The 25,106-nt window shown below is 34.1% G+C and overlaps 1 protein-coding gene across 2 annotated transcripts in view; it reads right to left on the bottom strand.

The window, feature by feature from the left end:
* HMCN1 (hemicentin 1) overlaps positions 1 to 25,106 on the bottom strand; it is a 253,333-nt gene that overhangs the window by 149,844 nt on the left and 78,383 nt on the right. For both annotated transcript variants that reach the window (XM_087930424.1, XM_026703203.2), the window contains exons 7-15: positions 21,237 to 21,357; positions 19,768 to 20,031; positions 18,768 to 18,912; positions 15,701 to 15,822; positions 13,084 to 13,359; positions 10,007 to 10,148; positions 1,914 to 2,041; positions 787 to 900; positions 127 to 285 (exon numbers count right to left, since the gene is read on the bottom strand). In XM_087930424.1, coding sequence (XP_087786550.1) covers positions 127 to 285; positions 787 to 900; positions 1,914 to 2,041; positions 10,007 to 10,148; positions 13,084 to 13,359; positions 15,701 to 15,822; positions 18,768 to 18,912; positions 19,768 to 20,031; positions 21,237 to 21,357 — 1,471 coding nt within the window. The remainder of the gene's footprint in view (positions 1 to 126; positions 286 to 786; positions 901 to 1,913; positions 2,042 to 10,006; positions 10,149 to 13,083; positions 13,360 to 15,700; positions 15,823 to 18,767; positions 18,913 to 19,767; positions 20,032 to 21,236; positions 21,358 to 25,106) is intronic.

The raw sequence follows: 25,106 nt of genomic DNA on the forward strand, positions 1-25,106 counted from the left end.
AATAATAATAGCAAATAATATTCACGTAACGTTATCCTTCACTGAATAAGTTACACTAATAGAATGGGTGGATCACATCTGTACAAAATATCTAATCTGCATGCTTTGTTCTAGTATCATACTTACAACCAACATCCAGTGTTATTTTACCAGATGCAGATCCTGCAACATTTGTGGCAACACACATATAATCACCAGCATCCAGATCTTGTGTTTCCTGAATTCTCAGGGTGCCCCGAGAGAAGTCAATAATAAGAAATTCTGTTGCCCTCAGCTCTAAATCCCCTAGACCCAGGGAAAGAATAATGAAATTTTTGTTTAAATCATAATAATAAACACCTACTCAGGAAATTAAATAGCTTCCTTAGAGGCAGCATAATGGTTCTATTGTTTTATAAATGTTCAGGAGACTTTACTATCTGCCAATCTGTTGAAAACAAGCACTCATAAAGTACAGTGATATTATCTCTGTAAAGTTTACAATGGAGTTTATATCAAACTTCGCCTGAGAAAAAAAAATTGAACATTAGCCAATGCATAGTCTGTAGAAGTGGTGGCTTATAAAGCTTTTCTTCCCAGCATATATGCTCATTTCCTCTTCCCTAGATATTTAAGAAGGCCTCTCCCGTGTTAGCTAATTTATGATGTCCATTTCAAGCTGTCCATAGGTATTGTAATTTTAATTTATGGGAAATAGGTAAATGCATTTAAACAACAAAACAAGATATGGAGTCATCACATTGACGATAGATACATTTTCAAATTAGTTCAGTTTCATTTAGGTACCTTTAAACCATCTAATCAATGGAGGTGGGACTCCAGTGCTTTTGCATTCCATTATAGAGGTGTCTCCAAGGGCAATCAAAAGTTCATTTTGTACTACAGTCACCCTAGGGACTTCTGCAAGGAAGAAAAGAAGCATTAGAAATGTGGATGCATGACTCATTTTTTTCCAATTTTTTAAAATTGTACAATCTATATTCTCATTTGATGCTCTTTTGGTGCTCATTTGGTGCTCTTTGAGCTTTTTTGTGACACCGATGATGTTACCTAGTTAGGCTGATGAAAAATCTGCAAGAAAACAAGCAAGCTCAGGAAGCACCAGGGACCCTTCATTTAAACCCCAAAACTGCAAATATTCTCCTTTATTGATATTCTAATTTAGCTTTGCTGGTTCAGGATATAATAATTAAAATCTACCTATGTAGATCTACCTGAGATAGCTAAATTAATGGATATCCACTCTTTTTTATGAACAGTTTGAAGCTATCCTATGCACAGTATATTCTACTTTACTTCCAGGAAGCTGGAAGCAAGATATAAATAAATTGATATTTTATAATACTCCTAAGAAGCAGGTTTGGCTGACAGTGGCTGACCAAAGGTTAACTAATGGAGGATGAAACCAACTCTCTTGAGTCAAAACTTTTTTCATCTAAACTTTCTCATTCATACATTGTATGTATGAATTGCCATCACCTGGCAACAGTGATTCCAGATCAGATTTCCAGTTTTCTTAGAATTAAAAAAGTTTAACCAGGAAGTAAAGTAATGCAACATATTTTTAAAATGTCCTATGGCCTATTCTTACACTTAGTCCCTTGTGGAATAATTTCAGAATACCTAGGTAGATAGTTGCCAGTGCTCCCTTGAAAATAAACAAATCTTGAATCCAATTTTTTAATGTAATATTTTCATCTTTTAGTCTTTCAGGCTGATAAAAAAAAACCCCACTCAATAACAGAGCTGCTGTTTTGTAGACCTTCGTGAATATTCCTGCCTTAGTGTTCAAATAATCATACATTGATCACCAGCATCCACAAACATTCTGATCCGTTGAAATTTGCAATAAATAAAGGAAGTAATCAACTACACTCTGTGATTTATTTATTTATTTTGTTCCTTATACTTACCAATGTATGTGAGGCCAGCTGTTCCTTTGACTGTTCCAGCTGCATTGCTAGCCAAACAACCATAGACCCCTTCATCCTTGGGTACTGTGTTTTTTATAATTAAAGTACCTCCAGGAGTTAATCTGTACCTGTTAATAAGAAATCAGTAGGTCAGTCTGATACTCTTATTATTATTTTTTTAAAAGAAAGAATAATACTACCATAACAGTTTGAAACAGTGCAATTTTCATTGCTGCAAACCCCATTCTGAGTGTGCCTATTTCATACTATATGAAATAATTTACAGAGCAATTTTTAGAAAGTGACTATTGCTTATGTTTGAAAAAGTCTCAAGACTTCTTACTGTTTAGATTGCCAATCATCACAGCAAAAGAAAAAGGTAAATGTGTAACTCCAATTACATAGCCTATACTAGGGGTGTCAAATTGGATCTCTTTGAGGGCTGGAGCATTGTACTTGTCCTCTGCAGGCCAGCCAGGGGGACAGATAGGATGGATGGCCTCTTGCAGCACTTTGCTGTCTAGGCCAAAAATGCAGAGTGTGTCCCCCTACCCCACCCCCATTTTTGGCTACCAGAAGCACCGGTCCTTTGCTATTTCCAGGCTAGCCCCATGGGCCAGATTTAAGCACTGCACAGGCCGGATCTGGCCTGCAGGCCTTGAGTTTGACACCCCTGGCCTAGACCTTTGAAATATTTCAGACATAATTCCCTATGGCCTTATCAGAGGTGGTATTCAGCAGGTTCTGACCAGTTCTGGAGAACGGGTAGCAGAAATGTTGAGTAGTTCAGAGAACTGGCAAATACCACCTCTGACCGGAGATTTTACAGTATCCTTCCCCTGCCACGCCCACCAAGCCACGCCCACAGAACCAGTAGTAAAATAAAATTGAATCCCACCACTGGCCCTTATCACTGGCTATGCTGATTAAGGCTGAAGAGAAAAAAGATAAAAGAATACTTAGGACATCAGACTGTCTACTCTGCTCTCATGCTTTGCCCCTGTTTTAACATTGCCACTTGTTAGTGTTCATTCTGGTTCATTGTAACACCATCCTATTCCCTTATTGTCTACTGTTTTAGCCATACAACTTGAGAGCCATTTACATGACATTCCTGCTTAGGGGTCCTTCCCATGTTTGCTTAGATAGGCTTTGCAGGTGTGAAAGACATATGAATTCGGACAATGCAAATTATCAGGTAGCACCTTCCACGATCTTAAAAAAAATCACATACTTAGAAGTGCTTATGTATTTTCTGGCAGGCCAGCAAAGTTTTGAAATTGTGCAATAAAGGCACAAGATTTGAGTCATCTCGGAGGGCAGAGCTGGCGTCGCGATGATACGGCATGCAATCTTGGAGGTCTGAAATCGCTGCCAATATCTTTGCTCCTGGACGGTCCTATTGGATCTAAACTGTCCCGAAGAGATGGTGAAAGTGAAGAGCGCATCCTGTCGATCCCAGGGATACCACAAAGTCCCTGGTAGATCCAGGAGAAGCTCTTCTTGCCAGCGGCAAAGAGGCAGCCATTAGAGCTGCTGAAGTTGGGACAGCTCCGAAATGGAAGAGAATAGAAAGAGAAAGTGTGTCAGTTTGGTGAGAACTTTTTTTTTCTAAGATCTGAAAAAACACCCTAAGGAAAAGAAAGAATCTGTAAAAGTTTTGACAGAAGTGATTAAGTGGCGATTTTAAACAGGAATGTCAAAGTAATGTTTTGTTTTTCTTTCTCATTGCTGGATTTTATATATATGATCTTGTATTTTGAAATTGGACTTTTTTTTTTGTTTATATCTATTTTTTTCTTCTCCTTTTTGATTTTGTAATATTTTAGGCTAGAGGCTCCCTTTAGTTATTTCATTTTTAAAAAAATATCTTTTTTTTAATTAACTCTTATTATATCCTACTTGGAAAAGGAGGCAGAAAGTGAGAGCAAATAAACTTTGTAACACTGCCAACTAGAGGCTTGAAAATATTCTATTTCCCTGTAACCAGACAAAGCTGAGAAAGAAAGAACTGAGACTCTTTTTCAAGGACATTGCTATTTGATAAGATAGAGGGAAGAGCATGGGAGAGTATTATTGCAGGTGCTCTTCTGGGTTTCTATCAACAGCTGGAGTCTGGTGTTGAAATGTAGGGGGGGAAAGGTGATAAGTTTTTGGAGAAGAGAGTTATAATAAGAGCCTTGGATAATTAAACAAAGTGCAGTGTGCCCTTTTTACTTTTCCTAAGTTGTGCTATCCCTCCACCAGCTTTACTGTATTTTTTTAAATCTTTTTTTTTGTAATAACTATTTGTATTTTTGGCTTTGTTGGAGCTTGTCTTTGTTTTTCTTTCTTTCTTTCTTTTTTGGAAGTCCAATCTCTATGTTTGCTTTTATTTTAAAGGGAAAGCCTTAAAGGCCTTTTTTTTTCCTTTCCTGGTATTTTTGTTTTTTCATCTACCTTTCTGGTTTATTCTTATGCACTTTTTTCTATTTGAGACCTTTCAATTGGATTAAGGTGTTGGAGAACCTGAAGAATTTTTCCTTTTCCTTTTTTTCCTTTTTTTTGCTTAACTCTTTTTTAAATCTAACTATTGATTGGATTAAGGTATACAAGAACCTGAAGAAATTTTGTCCTCCCCCTTCCCCCCCCTTTTTTATTATTATTATTGGGCTTCTTTTTTCTACTATTTTTATTTTTGAATTATAATTGGTTACTTCACAATTGGATTAAGGTTTAGAAGAACCTGAAGATTTTGAATTGCTTAAAATGAGTAGAAAATTTACAGCTCCTGGTTCTTCAACTTCTACTTCTTCCTCTCCACCATCTGGAGGACAACACTCAATACAGACAATGTTAAAGCAAGAAAAAGAACAAGAAAAAGTGACTCTGCATATGATTATGCAAGGAATTCAAAATATTCAAGCAAGATCAGAGAATATTGAAAAGAGAATAGAGAACATTGAACAAAGAACAGAGAATATTGAACAAAGAAAAGGGAAAACCGATGAAAAAGTGGAGAACATCCCAAAAATGATGTTGAAGTATGATGAGAGATTCCAAAAAATTGAAGAAGAAGATAAACAAAGAGACAAGAAGATTGGAGATATTAATAATAGATTAACGGTGGTTGAACAAGTTAAAAGTGATATGTTGAGATGGGAGATGGATAGATCAGAATTCTATCTTAGATTCCAAAATGTAGAGGAAGAAAAAGGACAAAACCTAGCTGAGATAATGATAGAAATACTGGCTGAAGCTTTGGAAATAACTCAAGAAAAGATGATGGATGGAATAGATGAGGCTTATCGAGTTTTCACAAGATATGCAATGAGAAATAGCTTACCAAGAGAAGTTCACATTAGATTTACAAAGAAAACCATTAAAATGCAAATATTGCAAGTGGCAAAAGAGAAAACATTGAAATACAAAGACAAGGAGATTGTGGTCTTGAAACAAATACCCAGAAGAGTGAGAGTGATGAGAAGAGAATACCGATTCCTGACTAAAATGCTACTTTAAAAAGAGGTGAATTATAGATGGCTGATTCCAGAAGGTTTAATGTTCACATGGCAAGAACAGAGACATAGAATTGACTCAATTGAGAAGCGGAATTATTTTATACAGATTTTTTTGGAAGGAAAGAGGAAGAGGCAGAAAAAGAGATCTCACTAATTGAATTCCAAGAGGACTGCCTAATGGTGACTGAGAAAGAAGAAGGCGCAGTAGGTGGAAAGGTGGAAGCCAAAGAACAATGTGAACTAAGATTTACGAGAGCTGCTAAACCTAACTACAAAATATAACCATGGAAGGGAAAAAATTGATTACAATTAATATAAATGGACTTAACTCAGCCATTAAAAGAAGGAAAACCTTTCATAAATTAGAGAAATTAAAATTTGATATAATTTGTCTACAAGAAGTACATATTAAAAAACAATATGAACAATTGTTGGTACAGCCAAAATTAGGGAAAATATTTACTTCTTTGACCCAATGTAAGAAAAGAGGAGTGGTTTTATATATTAAAGAGACCACCCCAGCAAAATTGATCTATACCGATGATGTTGGAAGAATACTAATGGTGGAAATAATGGACAATAATATGAAAACACTCCTGATTGCAATTTATGCTCCGAATGACAAACAAAAAGAATTCTACAAAAAATTATATATGAAAATAATTGAACTGGACTATGCTAATATAGTTATGATGGTAGATTTTAATGGAATTGTAGACAATAAATTGGGCTATACAGCACAGAAAACAATAAAGCAAAACAGAAAGACTCTCACTAAATCTTTTTTTTAAATGGTAGATGAAATAAACTTAAACGATACATGGAGGGAAAGAAATGCTAAAACTAAACAATACACCTTCTATTCAAATAGACACTTATCATGGTCCAGAATAGATATGATATGGATGTCAACAGAATTAATATCTAACATTCAAGAAATAAATATTGAAACAAGTACTTGGGCAGATCACAATCCAGTGACAATTAAATGGAAAGGACAAAAAAGAAGATCTAGATGGACGTTAAATAATACTATTTTAAAGGAAAAAGACTTCACACAGTGGATGGAGAAAGAATTGGCTTTTTTCTTTAGAGAAAACAAAAAAGAAGATACATCAATTCAGAATGTATGGGATACAATGAAGGCATATGTTAGAGGCTTGATAATAGACTATACAAGGAAAAGGAATACTATGAAAAGGCTAGCCTCTAAGGCCTTAGAGGATGAGCATAAAAGACTTGAAAAAGAGCTACAGAAAATGCTACAGAAAAAGGACATCAAGCTTAAAATGGATATAATTAAACACAAAATGGGTCAAATAGAAAAAGAAGAATTAGCACAGAAAATTAGAGGTGCTAAACAGAACTGCTTTGAAGATGCAAACAAACCAGGTAGATGGTTAGCATACAAATTGAGAAAGGAGAAAGAATCAAGGAAAATATTGCAATTAATAGACGACCAAGGCCAAGTCTGCCATGGTAGCAAAGAGAAAAAGGAAATCATTCGAAACTTCTATGGGAAATTATATATGCAAGAGAATATTGATGAACAAAGAGTTAAGCAGTACTTACAGAATGCTAATTTACCTCAGATACCTAAAGAGACTGAAACAATGTTAAAAAGCAATATAACAATGATGGAGTTAACTAAAGCACTCAAGAAGCAAAATAATGGAAAGGCACCAGGCCCAGATGGACTTCTGGAAGAATTTTACAAAACATTACAAGGATCGTTGAATCTTCCATTGCTAGAAGTTATGAATGAAGTTATGTTAAAGAAGAAGATACCTAAATCATGGTCAGAAGCCTATATTACACTTATTCCAAAAGCGGAGGCCGATCCATTACAAATTAAGAACTATAGACCCATTTCTCTACTAAATGCAGATTATAAAATCTTTGCTTCAATATTGGCAGAAAGACTTAAAAAATATTTAAATAATTTTATTCATCCTGATCAAAATGGATTTCTGCCAAAGAGGCAAATTAAAGACAATATGAGAGTAATCTTGGACACCTTGGAATATTACGAGGCACATCCTGAAAAACAAATGGCTCTGATATTTCTAGAGGCACAGAAGGCATTTGATAATGTGAATTGTGAAATAATGTGAAATGTTATTACTGTTGGAACAGATGAGTTTTGCTAGAAAATTTATTCAAGCAATAGAAGCTATATACTATAAGCAAATGGCAAAAGTAATGATAGAGGGAGAACTGACAGACTCTATCAATATAAGAAAAGGAACAAGACAAGGGTGCCCACTATCACCTTTGTTGTTTGTGTTAACAACACAAAGTGCTAAACAGAAATATTAGAGATGAAAAGAATATAAAAGGAATGAAAATCAAAAAGGAAGAATTTAAGCTGCAAGCATTTGCAGATGATCTGGTTTTCATCTTAGAAGACCCTTTAGAAACAGCATCAAAACTGATAGAAAAGATAGAGACATATGGAAAGGTGGCTGGTTTGAAAATAAATAAAGATAAGACAAAGTTCTTGACAAAGAATATGCTATTAAGACAAAAGGAAGAACTGGCAGATCTATTGAAAATTCAGGTCACAAATAAGATCAAGTACTTCGGGATATATTTGGCAGCAAGATGTAGTACATTAAAAGAGAATAATTATATCAAACTTAAACAGCAGATAGCGCTAGATCTGGCGAAATGGGAAAATGTACAACTGACACTAATAGGGAGAATTTCAACAATCAAGATGAATATATTACCCAGAATTTTATATTTGTTTCAAACAATTCCAATTAGGCTTGGAAAAGATTAGTTTGAAGATTTAAATAAAATTGTGTTGAAATATGTATGGCAAGGTAAGAAAGCGAGAATAAAGTTAAAACTTTTGCAAGATGCTAGAATTAGAGGAAGATTTGGTGTGCCTAATTGGGAGTTGTACTATCAAGCTACAAATCTGATGTGGGTTAAGGAATGGATAACACTAAGAAATACTGGATTGTTGGCATTAGAAGGACATGATTTGTTGTTGGGGTGGCATGCTTTTTATGGTATAAAGGAACTAAAACACAGGGGTATTTTAGAAGACATTATATACGGGAGTCTCTGTGGTTAAACTGGGAGAAGATTAAAAGACAATGTTGTTTGAAAATTCCAGTCTGGTTATTGACTATTGAAGCATTTTCTTATCCTATAATATACAAAAAGGAACAAACAAATATGGTGAAATATTGAATGAAAAGGGTGAACTCAAATCTATACAAAAACTAGAGGAACAAGGTATAAAGATGAATTGGTTTTCATATGTCGCAAATACATTCAACGTATGATAAAGATTCTAAAACGGAAGATTTCTATGATAAATTGACTGACTTAGATATGATTTTGACAGGTACTGATGAAAAGGTGATTTAAAAAATTATATGGGTATCTATTAGAAATTAAACTAGAAGAAGAACAAGTTAAAGAAACTATGATAGCTTGGGGGAAGAATTTTGGATATGGGATTGATTTAGAGAAATGGCAAAAATTGTGGTCTCAAAATTCTAAAATGACAATGTCAACAGCGTATAAAGAAAATTTGTATAAGATGTTTTACAGGTGGCATTTTCCCCTGACAAGAATAGCAAGAATGTTCAAGAATAAATCAGAAAAATGTTGAAAATTTCATCAGACACCTGGCTCATATTACTATATGTGGTGGACTTGTGCGGATGCTAAAAAATACTGGACTAAAATTCACATGTGATTGGAAAAAAATGACAAAAAATCATATAGACTTGAAACCAGAGATATTTTTATTGGGAATTTTACCTGAAATATATAGTAAACACTTGAAATACCTGATTGTAAATGTATTAACAACGGCTAGGATTGTATTTGCTAAAAACTGGAAAAATGAGAAAATACTATCACAAGAGGAAATCATTAAGAAAATATTGGAATGTGCTGAAATGAGTAGATTGACATTTGAAATTAGAGAACAAGAGGATAAACAATTTTATAAAATTTGGGATCTTTTCTATCAATGGTTAGACAATAAAGTACAGTAATGAAATATGTAGACTTTTAGAAAATAATAAAGATGTAAAGATGTACTTCTTTCTTATTATATCTACAAAATGATTTTAGGATAGATTTGGGATAGATTTGGGATGATAATATGAACTGTTATAAAATAAACTAAATAAATTATGGTTATCTTGTAAAACATGAATGAATAAAAGCGTAATCAAATGGTTGATTAATAATGATACTAAGGTACTAAGTACTAAGTACTTTAGTACTAAGATACTAAATTTTTGATTGACAATATGAGATTATATGTAATGTAATTGTAATTGAAGACTACAAAATGGAAGCACAAAACAATTTGTAAAGCAACCGGCACACTGTATGTACACTTATGGAAGATAGCTTGATGTTTTTATGTTTTGTTTGTTTATATTTGTTTTTAAAAACCAATAAAATTTATTTTTTTAAAAAAATGTGCAATAAGGACCTCTCCTTATTAAATTTCATAATAGACATAAATTGTTGATAAAACAGAGGAAAATAATTCATTTTTTCTCTCAGTGAAGGCAACATTTTTGGTGGGTAGGGGAAGAAAGCCCCTGAACATACCTGTTGGATACCATAAGGAACATATCGTTATGTGTCCACGCCACAGTTGGCTTTGGATAACCTGTTGCAGAGCAACTGATAGATACTTCAGACCCTTCAGTAAATGACTGGTTCTTGGGTGACACAATAACTTTGGGGGGTTCTGTTAAATAAAATAGAACAAAGATTGATGATTGATGATTTTTAAGCCATTCTGCCTTGCATCCATTGTTCTGCATACATGAAAATTTTATTTAATTCTCATAATACACCTGAAATCCAGAAACAATTTTATCACATTAATGTATCTGTATAAGACCGGTAATCCCTACCACCTACTCTATTTTTTTTAAGACTCACCTGTGCCATCAGAAGGAATTGAACCCTATATCTTAGACAGTCTAAAAGGAACCTATAGCTCTTTTGGAAGGCACCAAGACAACTGTTTTAAATTCATCCTATATTAATCTAACACAGTAAGAATATTCTATTTCATATCTCAAAGCATTTTTTTCATCTTGAGATTCACTTAAGAGTTCCATCTGCACTCATTTGTGCCAGTGCCAAAAGAAAATAAGTTACAGGAAGAATTTTTTTCACTAAGTTCCTAATGGCTTTTCTTTAAGGACTTTCACTAAAGTTCTGGGAGTATTAATTTCCTACCGTTCATCTTCACATTTCCAGAAATGTGTCTTTTTTTTTTTTTTTTTGCTAACAGGGCCATTGGAATGGTGAACAATGGTAAAAAGTTTGATTCTAGTATATTTTATGTAATAGTAGATTCAATTCATTGTTCAGCACATCTTAATCCATGAACTAACTTGGAAATAATAATGATTTCCTGAGAAAACATCACTAATCTCCCCATTTCACAGACAGAGAATGAGTAAATAAATCTACAAATTGATGGTTTATATTAAAAATTAGCAGTCAATCTGTGTTGTTCCATTGTTAACATATGGTACACAAATGAGTTATTAATCTAGAATACTTCAGTGTCCAGAGACCCAACTCTTTGGTTTACATTTTGTTTAAAAAGGATTAAAAAACAATGAAGTTTCATAGGGACTGAATTTATTTATCATAAGCCATAACATGATTTGTTCAATTTTGGCATAGCTGCTGTGGTATATTCACCATGCTTTATGAATTAGGACTGTTCCCTAAGCCCACTACACCAGCATTGTTTGTTCCTCAAAGCATGCTTAAAGCAAACAATGGCTTAGTATGACGTGTGATTTCATGTGGCAATTATATTTGCAATGGATTAATAGGGCGTTTTTATGTGACAAAACGAAGGAAAAACAAGCATATGAGCATAATAAGCCCAGAATTCTGCTATCAGTTTACATATATCCAGTGTTCTCCATACTTTACTATTTTACTTCAGGAAATATTAATGAAACCTGAAGGTGACTTGCACTGCTTTAAAAGCATGGGCAGACAGATATATCTGATAGGCTAAGCAGTTCTAGAATGAAAGACTGGGACCAAATCCAAATAGATCTATATATTTTTTCATTGTATCTGACAGAATTGTTCCGAAGTGATCTGCCATGTGGAATGTTGCCTGAGCTATTTTAATTCCTTTTTAAACATTGCCAGAAACAGACTACGAGATGCTTTAAATGCTTTGTGGGTTGAAGGAAGATCAACTCTTTTACTGACATTTGGAAACAAATTAGTTCATGTGAAAGTACACACTGTGCTTTAACATCACCTCTTCTGACAATATAGTGTTATTTTATTACACAATACATGAAATATTCAGAAATAGGGTTCTTTGATTAAGAAATAGGTTTGTATATTATTTTGGTTTGGCTTGCAAAAAGTCGACAAAATATACTGCAACTCCAGCACATCAACATCTGGAGCAATTCCTGGCTTTGTTTTTTTATCCCAGCAGTAGCCAAATGACAAGGATAGGGAAAAAAAACACAAATATACCATTATTCTCCCATGTGGCTTGTTTCCTTTTTAATGGTGAAAGAGAAAAAAAATTATGTACAATGTTACAACACTGTGATCTTTCCCAGATCATTCTTTTGTCTCCTACTTTGATTTAAGACATTTTCTCAAGCATTTTCTCTTCCTTGGATTGGAATTTCCTGCTCAGAGTCACTCACACCTTGATCACTGCTGGTCTGGATGATTGCAATGCATTGTATATAGGGCTGTCTTCAAAAACTATTCAGAATTTGCAATTGGTCCAGAGTGCAGAGATGCAAATATGCCTGTATTTCAATATGGACGTGTAACACCAGTGACACAACATGAGATACAGTGGCTCCCTATAAGCTTCTGGGTACAATCCAATGTAATTATAATCTATAATACCATTCAAGGAACAAGGATGAGTTATTGAATGCAGCTCAGTTCATATCTTGTTCTCTACTTCTCTTAGGATTGTGTGTGTGTGTGTTTAAAAAGAATTTTTTCAAGAATTCACAAGTTGAACTGCAATAAATTCCAAGATCTTGATTTTGCTGATTGAAAAGAACTTTTATTTCTTTGCCTGATGAATATATTTTCAGCTTGATTTTGATGTTGTCCATATGGTTTTATTCAAGTATTCAAATAAGGGATTTACAATATATACTGTATTTAAATTTTATTAGCAAAATTCTATTGCTCTTTCTCCTGATTTGTTTTGTACACTGATTTTCCCATTATTCTAGTTTTGTATACCAATTTTCTCATTTTTCCAGCTGCTATTATAATTTTACTACACAAACACACATATATACACATACAATGTAGTCACAAGTTGAGGACTACCTGTATCAAGTTAATATGGTCCTGGTGATCCATATGGGATCGAAGTTATATTTGTAGCTTGATTTTTTTTTAATATATTCAAGTTTAAATTGTAGCAAGGAACTACATTTACCATCAATGTTAATGCTAATGTTATTCTTTCACAGTTCCAAACAAAAATAATGTTCTGTTCTGAATTTTTTTTATTTATTCTTATTATTAAACTTAAAATATATTTGTTATAAAAACAGAATTGATAAAGATTAAAGTGGCATTAACAGAAAAAGAACAATGTTGCATTATTATTATTTTTTTTAAAAAACTATCCTTTTTTATGTTACCTTGCACTGTAAGGAATACAGAAGCCCTGGTGAAACCACCTTCATTAGAAGCCACACAGTTGTACTCTCCGGCATCTGAGGTTTTGACTGTTTTGATTTCAAGTGAGAGATTACTCATCATTCGCATCCTCAAGGGTTCCAGGAGTTTCACATTCCTGTTATCTCTGTGCCAGGTGAGATTGTAACGCACTGTACTCATAGTTAAGCATGTAAGAATGGCTCTGTCACCAGGAGGGACAGTAACATTGTTAGGAACCTGTACGACTGGTGGGGGTTCTGTGCAGAAAAACAAGAAAAACAATATTCGTTTGATCAAAAAATCAATGAAAGAGAAGATGAAGTCTCAATTAATCAAGCAAGAGTTCCTTCTTGTTTGAGTCCCAAATGTGCTTTTTTCAAGAGGCAACTGGACTTTCTGGTTTTTCTCTGAAGACATTTCGCTTCTCATCCAAGAAGCTTCTTCAGCTCTGACTCCAGTTGCCTCTGGAAAAAAAAGCACCTTTGGGACCACCATGACCTGGATGACTGATAACAGATAACAGATAATCAGAGTTGGAAGGGACCTTGTAGGTCATCTAGTCCAACCCCCCCCCCCCCAAGCGGGAGACCCTACACCATTTCTGACAAATGGCAGTCCAATTTCTTCTTGAACTGAGAATCTCCATAGACATTCTTGTTTGAGTGTCTCACCATTTGTTTACTCATTGCTACTTCTTCTTCTCACTTGCTTCCTTGCTATGAGTCTAATGTCATCTCATCTGCTGTTACTTAGCTACAGAAGCATGTCTACCTCTTCCGCTGCTGGATCCTCTTTCTTGCTTCAAAGCTCTTCTCATCCAGTCACCTGATAGCCTACCAGTAGTTATATCATTTCTAACATGGAAGAATGCATCTCCTCTTCCTCCACCATTAAGAGTTTCACATTAGGTGTTTTATTAAAGGAACTCTTTCCTTTTAAAAAAAACACCTAATGTGAAACTTTAATGGTGGAAGAAGAGGAAAAGAGGAGATGGCTCCTTCCATGCAGCTGAACCAATCAAATGATGCCTTGGGAAACATATCACTATTAAGAGCACCAGAGAAGCAAGAATATGTTCTAGTGGCCACAAGAATGCACAAAAGCAGTTTCTGATGGGTTAAGCTCCTCCAATTTATATTCCTAGAAGGCTTTTTTTCTCTTTTAAAAATAACATTAAAAAATACCTTCTCTTGAGCAATAAAATCTATTACTAGTCTTTCAATATCAAAGTTTTTATAGTCTCCCCAACCTATGGAGACTGTCGGAAAATACGCTCTGTTAACAAAATAGCACCATAAAATATTCAATTCAATCATTTGTCTGAATTATTATAAACACTCTGTTATTGGCATTCATTCATTCTCCCTTACTAATTGTTTTTAGGAAGATTTACAGTTCAAAACTAAACAAACTCTATACTTTGCCTACTTTTATTTAAAAGTTTCCATTTATCTTCCTTAATAGATGTCTATGGAGATTCTCAATCATCCAGCTTATGATTGTCCTAAAGGTGGTTTTTCCAAAGGACAGCTGGACTTTCTTGGGAACTGAAGAAGCTTCTTGGATACAAAGCAAAATATTTTCAAAGCAAAAACCAGGAAATTCTAGTTGCTTTTGCGAAAAAGCACCTTTGGGACTACCTTAATAGGATTTATTTTATTTTTGAAGGCATGTTAATATAATGTGTGTGTATGTTAAACTCTTGCTGTTGTGATGACTGTCTCTTTCTTAAACTGTGTAATTTTTAAATATTTAGAGATTAATTTGTGTTAGCTGAGTTATCATATCATATGATACAGATTATAAAATACGATAAATATAGTAATATTTGTCATATTTTATAATCTGTATCATATGATATGAAATTTTCAGTTTTACTTGGGTTTTTTTTCATTAGGGAAAATAGGTGGGTAATCTTTCCTGCATCCCCCTGAAGGAAATTTATTGGTTACTATACATTAATGATGCCTATAGTATAAGTAAACATATATGAAATAGATTGAACATGCTAAACATAGGAACTAATTGATTGCAGGCTATTTCTGAAATTTGTTGATTTTTTACGGAAGAGTAATCTAAGAGCTATGTATAGCTTTAGGATTATAGATTACTCACCTCTGAGGACAATTTATTTATGGTTATATTATGAGAAATGATCACTCCAAATGAGACAAAGAAAAATTATAGAAACCCCAGATACTTTAAAAATTTGTTCTTTGAAAATGTCAAAATAAACTAATTTGATCCATACCTCCTATCCTCCCTACACTGAACTAAGAAATGGTTTCTTAATCTGTCATCACATTATAAATAGTCATAGTAGTACTGTTACTATTACCATTAAATTTATTACAACTACCCACTTAGGTGGACTCTAGATGCTTACAAAATATAGTTTAATTAAACCACTTAAAATATAGAATAGTCACTGATTAAGCCCCTTTCCTGCATAAATATCTTAATTTACATGGAAAACATCGAAGACATATTTATAGTAGGCCTCAGAAATTCAAGTAAAAAACGCATTATAATCTGACTTGTTTTATAACATTGCACCACAATAAATATGTGTGAGAAGCAATAGTAAATGGCGCTAACCTGATACATCCAAAAATGTCTCTGCTTGTCCTGTACCCGCAGTACTGCTAGCAATACATTCATAATAGCCCTCATCCAAAAGAGATACTTTGGCAATCTCCCAATTTACAGTAGCAGATTCTCTGCAACACAATAACAGCAAGAAAATATTCAGAAATACAGAAAAATTCTATAACCTTGGCTACAGAATCCCATGTGCAAAATCTGCATTGCTTCCCTGCATTGCATCTCCATAATTCATACCAAAAACAAGAAAGTGGAACTGGAACAGAAGATCGAGTGAAGGATACTTGTTGTTGAACCAAGTTTAAGCAAAAGGAATTTCTACTATTTCTATGTAGCTTGGACTACTCAGCAATCTCATGTGTTACTTAGCCCTATCTTCTTTCACACTTAAACTAGCTCTTGTGGACTGACCATTCACAGACCTATTCTAATTAAAGATTAAAAACAAATTCCAACACAGCCGAGTTATGTCACTGAAAATACAGAACATTATGAATGCAACGTAGCTTCGTGTTTTTAAAAGCATACAATACATGCTCTAATTATTATTTTAATGAATTGTACTATCTTTCCCATATGAAAATGTTTCCCCAAAATTTAGTTTGATGGGTGCTAAAAAAAAACAACTGCTTCAAAATGCATTCCTCATAAATGTTGAATGAGTCAATATATCAGATTTGTAGACTGAAGAAATAAATCTGATGAAGTGTTTTCCAGGTCTCACACCACTTTTTTCTCCAATTTGATATTTGCCAGATATGTCTAACTTCAATTCCCATAATCCAAAATGTCATGGCAGTTGAAGAACTGAAGTCCAGTATATCTGGAAACTACCAGATTGGAAAAGACTGTCCTATATAACACTGATGTAAAACTTGCTGCATCACATTGCCACATTGTAATGTTTCATGATGTTTTTCCCATTTGTGGAGCTGGGGTGGGCGTGGCCTGTGCATGATGCATCCAGCCCACGGGCTGTCAGTTTGACACCTCTGCTATATAATGTTCTATTATTGGGCCTGAATCACTGAAAATAATAATTTTTGTGAAGGAACTATTATGATCAGACTATTAAAATATTATCTCTGCTTTCATTTGATCAGGAAAAACTGGCATAATATAGAACTTGAACTGTTTTAAAAATTATTTATTGATTTATTTTTTAAGAAATTTTAAATACTTTTTTTAGTTTAACATGTATTCAATTAAGTAAATATTTTTAATTCATTCAAAGTACAGGCTTTTGAGACAACAACTTTTGGAACAACCATGTAAATCTCATTACTTCAGATTGAACTCTCAGTCAGGCAATCTTATTATTTAAAGTAATCATGTAACAAGACATTTTAAAAAATCAAAAGTAAAAAATCCAAGCAATTGAATCACTGGAGTTTTAAAGCATCATTCCACACCCAAGGAAGTATGTCTCTAAAATGACTTAATGCAGTTTCATAAAAAGATTATGTAATACATTGGCAGCAATTTATATAGTTGGATTACAACATCCATATTGTTAATTGATTAATTAAACAAATAGATATAATAGAAATTAATCACACTATTGCTTATTTTGGAAGTACATAGGAAATCCTTCAAACTGTTTCTGCTTCCTTTTTGTGTTTGAGTATCATGAAATGCAGTTAAAAGATTCTTTGCATAGGGTTTTAAAGAATAATTATTGCTATTGTTTTGAAATATGTAACATCTACAAAAAAAATGTAAACTGAATCCAGACTGAAATCTGTGGGTCAAATTAGTTATGACTTAATCCCATTAAGCATGATTGACTTAATACAGTTTGGAACATAATATAATTAGGTCACTGTTTTCAAAATACCTAAGAAATCTTTTCCATACTTATTTTTGGAGTATCCTGTTTATTGAGGATTGAGAATACCTGTGGTGGCTCGAGTACTCTGCCAGCGAAAATGGGCTCCAGGGCTCCATTTTCGACTGCTACAGCTTCCTGAAACCCTCTGCCAGTGAAAACAGAGATCAGTAGGGCCACACATGGCTCTCCCAATGTCCATTTTCCCTGGCAGAGGCACTGCAGGCTGGTCCTTCACTATTTCCAGAGTGGCCCCGCGGGCCAGATCTAAGCACCTGCGGCCCAGATCTAAGCACCCCACAGGCCGGATCTGGCCCACAGGCCTTAAGTTTGACACCTCTGTGTTATTAACTATCCACACAATCTGTATGCATTCCAGTGCAAAACCTAACTTCTGTGCTGTTATATTCTAAGGAGAGAGAGGAAGCAATGGTTAATGGTTGTTTCAGGACATCCCATTATTAGCCGAGTCTGATGGCTATCACAGAGAGCAGAATTCAGATATTGTGAATAAACAGCAAACTGAATAATTTGCCAATATTTAATTTTTACTGCGTGGAAAAGAAAGAGTGGGCTCTGGGATTTTATTCATCCTGAATTAAACCACACAGATCATTACTTCATATCTTTGTTTTGATGGATAGTAGGGCTTTTGATAGTCTACCTGATAAACAAAATGATTTCAGCCGGCCTTAGGTTGCAAACAAAGCAGATCCAACCTTATTCTTTTCAATGATCCTCCCGAAAAACTTGAGTTTTTTCCCAAAACTAATATGAAAATAACAGCATTAATTTCAAGATTCCTACTCTGATTATTTTCAACAAAGAGCAGACTACAAAATTCTACAAAATTCCCAGAAGTACATAGAATACTGAAAAAGCCCCTCCTTTTGCTGATATATAGCAATATATAAGAACTTATACATTTAAGTCATGTTTTACATATTTTTCTAATTACATCAATCTTACTGTATTAATTAGGCTAATAATATATGACAAAATTATTTATTCAATATATCTTTACTATATTACTCTGAGAATAATTCTCATTCTCTAATGCCTTAAATTTCTCTAATGCCTTAGAAATATATTTTCTTCCTGCATGCCTTTCACTTCATATTATTCCTACTCCAATCATTCTTCACAATAAGAGCACCAAAGTTTCACCATAATTTTACCCTTGCAGAATGAAGGCAACTGTGTCTTCTATTCAATTTAGGAAAAATTACTTACTTGGAAAACTGATCCATTCCCAGTTTAATTCCATTTCTTCTAAAGTGAACAGCAAAAGGTATGAGGCTGGTTATGTGACAAGAAATATGACCTGGCTGCAAATAATATCCTGGTGTTTTCTTGGGCATGCTGACTTTTGGAGCATCTAGTGAAAAAAAATGTCAAAGTGCTTATTTTTATAAAGGCTTGCCTTGTATGTATATATTTAACATGCATACAGTATACATACATATTCTGTATCTATATTTCTGTCTGCCTTTCTGTTTTCTGTCATCTATAATCCATTCATCTATGTCTGTCGATCTGGCTATTATCTATCCATTTATCCATTTATCTATCTATCTATCTATCTATCTATCTATCTATCTATCTATCTATCTATCTATCTACCATCTATCTATTCACCTATCTATCTCTCTATCTCTATCTTTCTATAAAGATATTTATTTTCTGTCATCTATAATCCATCCATCTATGTCTGTCAATCTGGCTATTATCTATCCATTTATCTATCTATCTATCTATCTATCTATCTATCTATCTATCTATCTATCTATCTATCTATCATTATCATCTATCTATATCTATCAGTCTATTTATCATTATAGATTTATCATCTATATATATCATCTATCATCTATCTACCATCTATCTATCTACCTACCTATCTCTCTAACTCTATCTTCCTATAAAGATATTTATTTTCTGTCATCTATAATCCATCGATCTATGTCTGTCAATCTGGCTATTATCTATCTATCTATCTATCTATCTATCTATCTATCTATCTATCTATCTATCTATCATTATCATCTATCTATATCTATCAATCTAGTTATCATTATCGATTTATCATCTATATCTATCATCTATCTACCATCTAGCTATATCCATCATCTATCTATCGATCTCTATCTTCCTATAAAGTTAAAGATTAAGATAAATGCAAACAGGACTAAAGAACCCCAAATCATATACAGAAATAACTTAAAATAGTTACCAGGAATAATATTAGAAAATGAAACACTTGAAACTCTCTGAAAGAGGTAATCGTCTTTGTCATAGCCAGTTATTTTAAGGAAGAAGGCTTCATTTGGTGGAATAAATTCAGAGATATTCCAGATTCCATAAGGATTCCTTTCAGGAAAGGGTTTTATAGGAATAGTCTTGAGAGGGTCTCCAGCAATGCTTAGCAGTTCTAAACGATCTAGTCTAGCTTGAAGATGGATTCCTGTAGTATTGAGTAGAATGTAGGTAGGTATCCCTGTGGACCAAATGCAAATTAAAAATTACCCCAATCATTCCTTTTCCATTTTTCTTAGGCAGCTTAATCGTCTATTTTGTCCCTGGAAGAACCTGGTATATTTTAGTTTCTCTAAAACAGTGTGGGAAATCTGGAACGTCTGTCCTAAATTTCTATTTTGCCTCACAAAACCTATTCTGACTATATTGCTGAATGTTAGTGGCAGGTCTGCTAAAAAGCAACCACAATACATTCTGGGTTGTTGTTGTTGTTGTTGTTGTTGTTGTTTTGAGACAGGAATAACACAAAAAACTGAATAGACTTAAATTCAGTTAAACAAAAGAATATTCTTAACCACCCTTCTAAAATTTAAATGGGTAAGTACAAGCTCATCAAGCTGCATTTAATAATATTGTCCATTTTGTGTTACAAGCCTATCCTTTTAGTCCTTATTCCCCCAACACAAAAACATAGACTTTCAGCCATTTAGTAAAGGAAATAAGATAAATAAAAAGACAGCCATATGGCAAAACATAGCTCTCTTGATTTGGGAGGAAACGTGTCCATGCAGTCAACAAAAGTTGATCTTAACTCAAATGAGACTTTACTTTTATATTTCATGAAATCCCTTAACCTTCATTCCTATAGTTTAGGAAACTTTCAAAAGGCTCAGTAGTACTATTTAAGCTGATTTCTCTAGGAAAAGTCTGTCTGTCTATCTATTATCTATATATCATTTCTGGCTATCCTTTACGTTTGTATTTATTTATTATAAAAAAAAGTATCTAACTTTCTATTTGTTTGGCTAATTTTTATAGCATTAAACCATGCTGGGAAATATGATTCCATTATCAGAAGAACACAATTCAATGTAACTTCAAGGTCTTAGAAAAGACATAATGAAGTCAACATTTGAACTCTAAAGCCACAATATTCAACTGGACTGAGTTCTAATAAGCATTATTAGAACTATTCACCATTAGTTACAACCAAATGAAATAGGTAATAGTCATAGACATTTTAAAGCAGAAAAATTATCGATAGCCATTTATGAGATCAAGTCAAGATTGTTCTCAAAATTGAACCTATTTCATTGCAGAAAATAAAACAAAGCATTTATTTGTATGGTCTACTGAATAAGAAAATTAGGCCTTTCAGTAATAAACAACAAGCAACAGTTCTGTAAGGTAAATACTACTCAAATGCAAGCTAAAATAGCAACTAACCTTGTACTGGTCTGGTAGAAGTCATTTTGAAGTCTAGTGTAGGCTTCCTGGAAAATCCAGCTCTGAAGTCAATATTGCTAAGTCCAGTGATACGAACAGAGTGTCGTCCACTACTTGATGTCTACAAAATATTGATGAAGCTATTCCAGTGTCATAGTATGAAGGTTTGTGTTCTACAAAATCTTATTTATAAATTTAGTTTATAGTTCTAGCATATACGGAAATTCCACTAAAATAATGGACTTTCTTTTTCCTGCACATCCCATATTCACTTATTTATAAGCCATTCATTGCCAACACATACCATATTTAAATCTTAGGATAACTGGAAGCTGTTAAGGGAGCATTGGGTGAGCTTCTATATGTTGATTGAATTGAATTGGATTGGATTGTGTTTAGATGCTTATTTTTCTTTAGTTAATGTAGTCATTTTTCATTAATCTTTTCATTCACTTTATTTTTGGTGCTCTTACTTGGCTCTTTTGTTATACTGTTTTACTAATGTTAATCTTCTTTCCAAAAGTTCAGAATTCCTTGAGACTGGAATAGTACATATACCCCAATAAGTAAATAGATAGCCAGATGCATATCGATATATGTATTGGATTTATGACATTTCCTGGTTCATTAAGCAATATAACTAGTCAATAAAGTTTTTGGATGAGGCCATATATCACTCAAATAAATAGAAAACCTGCAGAAACCATTTATGAAGAATTTTAATTGCAAGCCACCAACCCATAAAGTTCTAAAAGCTCAACATCATTGAAATAAAAGCAAACAAGACAGAAGCCACCACATAGTCAAAATAAATCCCACAATGATCATATGAATCATAGTTTCTGAGAGTTAGCAAATTGCTACGTGACCCCACCCCTACTTTAAGAAACTAACTTTTTGAAAGAGCCCCAGTTTTGCTTACTTATTCCAGATTTGCAGAATTTGCATCAACTTTAGTGCTACATCAAGAAGATGCAATATAAGACACATAACCCCACCACCACCAAAAAAGAAAAATTGCTTCCTTTAGCCATCATTATATTAAAAACAAAGAAACTGAAAGCAGTTAAAATTAATAAAATGAATGGAGAATCTACAAACCCCTCTATAGTCTTCATAAGCAGAGGAAAAAATTAAATCATATCAAATTTGAAAGTATACATGGATTCACAGCTGCCAAATCTATTTTGTCTAACAAAGTGGTACGTAGCAAAAATATTGAAAGAAATAGTTATTTTCTGTAAAGTTAATCTTTAGACAATCCAGTCAGACAAATCTGTCTCTTTATTGGAAAGGCTGCTATTTAATTCTGTTACTTAACTTTTCACCTCTGTGAAATCATTACACCAACAGTTTTTTTGGCAAAGGCAAATCCCTGTCAAGATCAATGGATTAGCAAAAATGATTTCTTTCTTTTTTGACTGCCAAAATAACTCCTGCTATCAAGTGATAATTAGCTGCTAAGAGTCAGCTGGGCAAATATGCAACAACTGATCTCTTTTACAGGTTGACACAATATATGCACGGGCAATTTATAACAGGATTAAAGTACTCAAACAACGTTCTTTTTTAAATCAGGGCATGCCATTTAATTACCAGCAAACCAAAAGGAAAATAAAGTTGTATTTAGTAGTGAAAACAGTTCAAGGTAAAGAAATTGAATGCTTGTTTCTTCTTGGCCAAGGGAGCTTTTGAAATTGTCATTCTCAAATTCTAAGCCAGCTGCCGGTTTTGAGAAGGGACATCATTCTGGCAACTGCAAATTGCAAATTGTTCACCGAGGCCAGCCAGAATCTTTGGGCTAGTAATCCTGGCAAACAGATCATGCAAAACCATACTGGGCAGATTTGTGTAACAGATTAAGCCAAAACTAAACAAACCACAGTATGGCTTTGTAATATTTGTGAATCAGTCCACAGACAGACACAGCTCAATTATTTTGGAAAATCTGATTTACTACCCTAAATTTTAGTTGTCAACCTTGTAACAGGAAAACCAAATCAATAGTTTTGGTAATCTGATTCAGAGAGATGAAGGCTAATCCTTTCATAAATGTTTTCCTCTCTCTGTAACACAACAGCTTGTAAACATAGAATACCAATTCTCTTCACAGGCATACCCACAATTATTTTTAGGATATTCCTTTCCTGTGCTAATGCTGGCTTGATTCTGTCAGTACTGAGATATTTCATCAATAATTTGCAAAGTATACAGTCCAAACAGAAGATTACTATACCCTTCCCTTAGACAATTCCATTCTCTCCCACTTTTTGGTCCCAAGAAAGTAACTGTCAATCATTTCCTTCTTGTAGGGTGAGATGCCTTGGAAATAGAAATATATATAACAGAATAACCAAGTTGAAAGGGACCTTGGAGGTCTTCTATTCCAACCCCCTGCTCAAGCAGAAACCCCCTACCAGGGGTGGGATTCTACCAGTTCGCACCTATTTTCTAGAACCGTTGTTAACATTCTAAACAGTTTGGAGAACCAGTTGTTAGAAGAAATTACTGGCCTAATCCTGTAAGGAAGGCAGGAAGGAAACATTCTGGTGTTGCTTACAGAAACTGCCTCTCCAGTAACCCTTATTACGTTCTTGGCAGGACTAGACTTCCTGTCTCAGGAACTTCTCTGGAGTTTTTTCCCCTCCTTTGCTGGTACTTTTGCTTGTGTTGTGATCATTCAAAGTTACAATGGCACTGAAAAAAGTGATATGACCATTTTTCACACTTACGACTGTTGCAGCATCCCCACAGTCATGAGAGGCCAGGCGAGGAGATGTGTGCCTCGATGTGAGTGATAATGAGTTGGCCATGCCCAGCCAATAACATGGCCACCAAGCCATGTCCATCAGCTAAGCCATGCCCACAGAACCGGTTGTTAAAAAATTTGAATCCCACCCGTGGCCTCTACCATTTCAGACAAATGGTTGTCCAATCTCTTTTTAAAAACCTCCAGTATTGGAGGGCCCACAATTTCTAAAGGCAAGTCATTCCACTGATTAATTGTTCTAACTGCCAGTAAATTTCTCCTTAGTTCTAGGTTGGTTCTCTCCTTGATTAATTTCTATCCATTAGTCTTGTACTGCCTTCAGGTGCTTTGGAAAATAGTTGACCCCCCCTCTTCTCTATAACAGTCCCTCAAATATCAGAACACTGCTATCACTCCTAGTCCTTCTTTTCATACATAGAGAGAAAATTAAATAATTTATATAAACAAAATACACATACATGCAACACAATAAGTAGTTTTAAAAATGTTTTCTTGATGCCCTGTTTTATTTTTGTGTCTTTTGTAGTTATCCTTACCCTGACTGTTGCAGAAGTACAGTGGTTATAACTCTTGCCATGTTTGCTGGCTTAAAACATAGCAGAAAAGAATATTTTATGGGTGTTTCTCATTTTGGGAGCAATGCAATGTACAGGCAGAGAGGCATAGCTCAGCAACATTACCATTTATATATACGGTAATTACAGTGTACAGACATTGGCTTAGAAAGCCAAATGTTTCAACAGGAACAGACAGCAGTGAAGTGTGGAATAAGTTTATCATGCCTGCACTACACTTTTGGATTATCAACACCAACTACAATTATCCTCTGGAGGGGCCTGTGCACTGCAGCAGTGCAAAGCTGAGAATATCTCATTTGCAAAACATACATTAGTGGTATGTTCAATGCACATATTTTGGACATTTATTTCACTTCATTGGTTGGTGACAGACCACATGTATGTTTTACTTTGTCCAAAAAACCCAAAGAGGCTTGGAATCAAGAAGGAATATAAAAAGCATGGAATCAAAAAAAAATTGTTTGCTTAAGATGAATATCTTAATCTTCTTACCAAACACATAAATTTGACAATTAACTTGAT

Source organism: Pseudonaja textilis, chromosome 3 (genome assembly GCF_049901715.1).
Source record: "Pseudonaja textilis isolate UNSWEBS1 chromosome 3, rPseTex1.2, whole genome shotgun sequence".
In the NCBI taxonomy this organism is placed as follows: Eukaryota; Metazoa; Chordata; class Lepidosauria; order Squamata; family Elapidae; genus Pseudonaja; species Pseudonaja textilis.